Raw genomic sequence first — 5000 nt, forward strand, 5'->3', positions numbered from 1 at the left:
CTAATGTCTAGGACTAAGCCAATGGTGACTATGTACCACTGTACCATCTAAAACAAACAACTTGTGCAGCGCTCTACACAAGATGAATGGGGATAGTTGTTGCTTGTCATACTGATCAGAAGAAAATTTAACACCTGCTCCAAGTGTTTTCACATTCTTCATAACAAGTCTCACCACATTGAAGTGCTAAATTGCAGACATAGACAATTATTTTTATGGATGTTTTGAGTACATCTAATCTCGTATTGTGGTGCTAATCAAAAAGAGAAAAAAGGTGTACACAGTGAAGACAATGTGTTTGTTACGGTTACCCTATTGTTCTGACAAAAAGAGCTTTTGTCTAATAACAATAGGGCAGCCATAACATGTCACAATTATCATTCAAGATGGCCGCGCCCATGAAATTTGGAAACAAAAATAGGCAATTCTAAAGCTTATTTTTTTCCGGATACAAATGCTTTCCGAAAATATTTTAGATTGACTTGACTGTAAGTTTATATTTCCTGTGATTTAAAGTTATTTTTTGTTGAAGTGGAGGTTCCCTTTAAAGGGTTAAACTTGAAGCAGAAAATTTAAGTTTTATTCTTAAACTTATCCCACATATTTGCTTTGAGAGTCAGGAAAACTGGTCATAGTTTGATTAATAACCAATTAACGATGGGAGTTGAGTTCGATATTGGTTTACTACATGTACTTTATATCACCCTTTCCAATCCCAATGCAATTGCAAAGTACTGGGTGACGTAAACCCGATATTAAAACCCATCGACTCCCAGGAGTTCCCCATTGACGAGTAAAATCGCCTGGGGTTAGACAGAAAAATACTAAATCTGGCCGGTTTAGGCCAGTTTGGACGTCAAAGGGTTAAATAACATATAATTATTTTAATAATAAACTTGATCCTTCAAAATCGTTGTTTTAGGGAGCTACAGTAGGATAATTAAAATTGGGACATTATCCTACTGTAGCTCCCTAAAACAACGATTTTGAAGGATCAAGTTTAGCAAAAGGAAATATCAATATTGGCCAAATTCAGAAAGTTAATGTAGCGAAAAGCTTTTTTTGAGAAGGTAGCTACTTCCACCTTGCTACCGGCAATTAATTTACAATTTTGTTTGTATAACAAAAATAGAGGCAAGAAGCAAATCTCAGCGATACATTCAGGGTTTTTGTCAGCCGTCTTTCACTTTAAGGGATATCCCAGCGCCCAAATTAAGTTCATAAGACAGGACACAAAAAATACGTTTCTTCAACTGCTGACTTACAATTCGCGGCGGTGGAGAGAATGCTTCGAACAATATCTGTTCGTCCAAGAAGTATGGCTGATCTCAGGTTCGAAACACTTTCTTTCAGAGCTTCCTCGTCGTCCATCATGTTTCTGTCACTTTAAAGTTTATTTCCGTATTTGCGACCTCAGCTTCAACATACACGTGGGTGTATTAGAGACAAATGTTCTCTTCTTTATCTTTCAGTGACCCTGCCATTTTCTGGCCACGTTCGATAAGGAATGAACCTTTGCAATAATCTTGTTATATAAAACACATGAAAATTCCCTAAAAATGCACCGGGGACCTAACTCATGGACTGCGGGACGGAGTACAGAGGTTTTAAGTTGGTCGTCAAATTTTGGTCATTCTTGTAGAACACAAAGGTCTCACCTTTGCTTCTTCGAAAATATGCCACTACATAACCGTGTAATTAATTGGCCAGATAACGCTCTTGAGTGCATCATGGGTAATCAGGGCAACATGGCAGGAAATTCAAAGGTTGGTATGGAAATTAAAAGCAAAATAAATTGTCTATGACTCTACTTTTCTAGACTTTCGCCTTCATAAACCAAACAAACAAGTTCAAGTTCACAACTGAGATGAACTGGAGTTGGTATCTAGTCTTTGGAATTCCTAAATATTGCTTTTTTGTCTCCATACATTATCTGTAATTTTGTGTCTTTGGAATTACAGGAAAGAGGCTCTGCCAGGGTAAATTCCGACAAGCAACATGGCCTAAAAAGAAGAGACAGAAATTAAAGTGAAATCGCGACAAACAACATCCTTTCTTTAAATTTCCGACAGCAACTGTCACAGCAACATGAAACATTAACAAAGCACTGACACAAGACCTTTTAAAATTCAGACAAATGACACGGGACTTCCCCCCCCTCCCCCTCCTGGCAGGCCTCAGGAAATATATGGCAGAAACTTCATTAAATACAAATTTCTACAATAGCCATTCTCCCCAACTTTATTCTGCCACACCTTTGAGGACATATCTTCTGTTTTGAAAAATTAAAAAAAAACCCAAATTGCATATCATGAATACTTTTCATGTTTTGAACTTCCACACAAACCTTTGAAATTCTCTCCATCTTTCCCTGATTACCCATGATGCACTCAAGAGCATGAACTTGCCTATAGAACTGCAAACTGAAATCTTAGCATTTCATTTCTTGCTTATCAAAATATTGGAAATGTCACGCCAACAGGAAAAATAATCAGTTTGTACCGTGCAAAACCTAAGTTTCCCTTTATTCCTGCCCAAATTTCTACCTGTTGGTTTTCCTGGCTGTTTTTGTAGTTTTCGTCCAACCACAAAAATGGAGGTTTCGGCTCACTTGGCTATCATTCTTGATGCACAGAGGATAGCAACCTCAAACTTGGGTGGATTTTGCCCCAACAGCCCATCTCTCTATGGTACTTCTCATGATTTTTCCGATTTTTAAACTCAAGTCAGTATTGTTGTAGTGTAAATTATAGAAGATGAATAAATTTAAAACAAATAACTTCAACAAGACACACTTAAAACCCTAACTCCAAACCAAGAAGAGGAAACTAGTTTGTTTCAGTGTTTTATTAGATATTTTCAGTGTCATCATTCAATTATTTAAATTGTAAACAGTGTTCTAGGTTCAATTTATCTAATTTCTTGAGTGAATTGCTTTTTATGCGCAATTATCTATTAAATATACATGTATATACATAAAAATTATTTCCCTCAAGTTCTTGAAAACACAATTATACACAGGTGGTTGAAGATGGGAAAAACAATTTCTTAAAGAGGAAATACAATTAAACAACCCCTTCCTTGCCTTCTGTCATTCCATTATTTAAAACATCTCCAGACCCATGAGTTTTTTCAAATCCTTATGTGACTAGCTGCTCATGACGGTAATATACAGAATTGTACCATGATGGGTTTGTTAGTGGTAGTGCCAGCACCAGAAACAAAAGAAAGCCAGCAACAAATGATGCACTTATAACTGAAAAGAAAGAACATATAAACTCGAGATTAACCAGTAAGCTATAATAATAAACTTTACTGAGTTTTAATTGACCAAGACAGTAAAGTGAGCAGCTTATGAAGGTAAAGGTAAAGGTACACGTTATTTAACGTTGGAAGTTCCTTTACTCTCTAGATCTAGTACTCTCCCAGGAAGCCGATGGTGCGCTCATTTTACCCCCCTCTTTCCATCAGTGCTCCGTTATAAGGGTATTTAAAGCTACTTAGGCTACACTGAAAGGAAAGAAGTCGAAACAAGGATGTGAGATCCGGGGATCAAACTCGGGACCTTATGCACGAAGGTCCCGCACTCAAGACCATGAAATGAAAAAAAAATGAGGGAGGTACAAAAGTCGGACCAGATCAACTCGGATCACTCATTTCGGATGGATCCGAGGTGAGCGATACTAGTTGATCTGGTCCAACTTTTGTACCTGCCTGAAAAATTTGCCAACAAAAAATGGCAAGAGTGCTAAAAATGTTTCAACATACTTACGTCGTGGGTACTTTGAGCCGAGAATCCGATCAAGGAGGGGAAATCCCATGAAGTTACAAAAACTGTGGCATAAAACAGGGCCAATTAGATGACCTAAAAAACAATGCAAAATAAGCCACCATCTCAGATGTGTTAATGGAACAATAATTTAATGTTACTATTTTTTAACGTCACTAAATAATTTTATTCTAACATTTGGATAAGTTATAACCACTCCCTCTGCAATATTCATTGTTGACATGTGTCACCCAGTGTTACTGAGTGCCAACCAGAGGTTCATTGACTTCTGATACAAAAAAGTCCTCTGTTTGGTGGATAGAAATTTTGAATATAAAAAAATATACCATAGAGTATAAAAAATAACACATGGAGTGAAAGAACTATAGAGTGTAATTTGCTAATTAAACTTAATCACACTCACCAGTCCTTAAAAACAAGAATGCACTATAACCTCCAAATACTGTAGTGTAACCAAACTGAAAGACTAAATAAAGGAGCAAACAAAATTGATTATAAAAACAAGGCTTCTGGTTTTTCTGGCTTTAGTTGGTGTTTTCCTCTATCATTGCAGCTCTGAGAAAAAATGGCTGACAAAAGCTATTTTGGACTAGAATTGAAAGAGGCCGAAATCGATGCTTTAGTCGACAATTATTATACTACCCCCAGGAACACCAAAGAAGAGCTGTTGACCCTGGAGTTTTTAATAAAACAATAATATTATTATTATTCTATTCAGGCTTGCTGGATATAAAATGATTATAAGCAACTCAGCACTACATGCCTTGTTGCTTATCTATCACTTAATCTTCAGCATGACCTTGTAGAATAATATTATTGTTAAAACCATTTGCTACGTATTTCTAGTACTAAGGTAAGTGTAAGAGTTTGGGTTCATCTTTAACCTAGCTTGGAAACAAGAGTCTTGTGGACACATTGTGATGTTAATTAATTTGTAAATATGTGATGTCTGTTTGTGGACACATTGTGATGTTAATTAATTTGTAAATATGTGATGTTTGTTTGTGGACACATTGTGATGTTAAAGGGACACGATGAAACATTTCCTCTGCTTTCCTTCATGAATTGCCATTTCTTGGTAGGCCCGGGTCAACTTCCCAGATGCACTTGTAAATAACCAACTGGTAAATGCCTCTTGCCAGTTGGGATTCTTAACATTTGTTGTTGTTTTGTTCCGTTGTTTCGTTGATTGTGTTTTATTGGCCCTGAA

At 36.6% G+C, this 5000-nt stretch overlaps 2 protein-coding genes across 4 annotated transcripts in view; both read right to left on the reverse strand.

Moving 5' to 3' along the window:
- Positions 1-1505, reverse strand: part of LOC138027879 (uncharacterized) — a 23271-nt gene extending 21766 nt beyond the window's left edge. For both annotated transcript variants that reach the window (XM_068875498.1, XM_068875497.1), the window contains exon 1: positions 1266-1505. In XM_068875498.1, the coding sequence (XP_068731599.1) occupies positions 1266-1374 (109 nt within the window). In that variant the 5' untranslated portion in view covers positions 1375-1505. The remainder of the gene's footprint in view (positions 1-1265) is intronic.
- A 1324-nt stretch (positions 1506-2829) lies between these two features.
- The window catches only part of LOC138027882 (CAAX prenyl protease 2-like), a 7050-nt gene continuing 4879 nt past the window's right edge, over positions 2830-5000 (reverse strand). Inside the window, exons 8-10 of one of the 2 annotated variants that reach the window (XM_068875501.1) lie at positions 4194-4256; positions 3773-3865; positions 2830-3256 (exon numbers count right to left, since the gene is read on the reverse strand). In XM_068875501.1, the coding sequence (XP_068731602.1) occupies positions 3141-3256; positions 3773-3865; positions 4194-4256 (272 nt within the window). In that variant the 3' untranslated portion in view covers positions 2830-3140. The remainder of the gene's footprint in view (positions 3257-3772; positions 3866-4193; positions 4257-5000) is intronic. The other variant, XM_068875502.1, reaches the window with a different exon arrangement.

This window comes from Montipora capricornis, chromosome 12 (assembly GCF_036669925.1).
Source record: "Montipora capricornis isolate CH-2021 chromosome 12, ASM3666992v2, whole genome shotgun sequence".
Classification (NCBI taxonomy): domain Eukaryota; kingdom Metazoa; phylum Cnidaria; class Anthozoa; order Scleractinia; family Acroporidae; genus Montipora; species Montipora capricornis.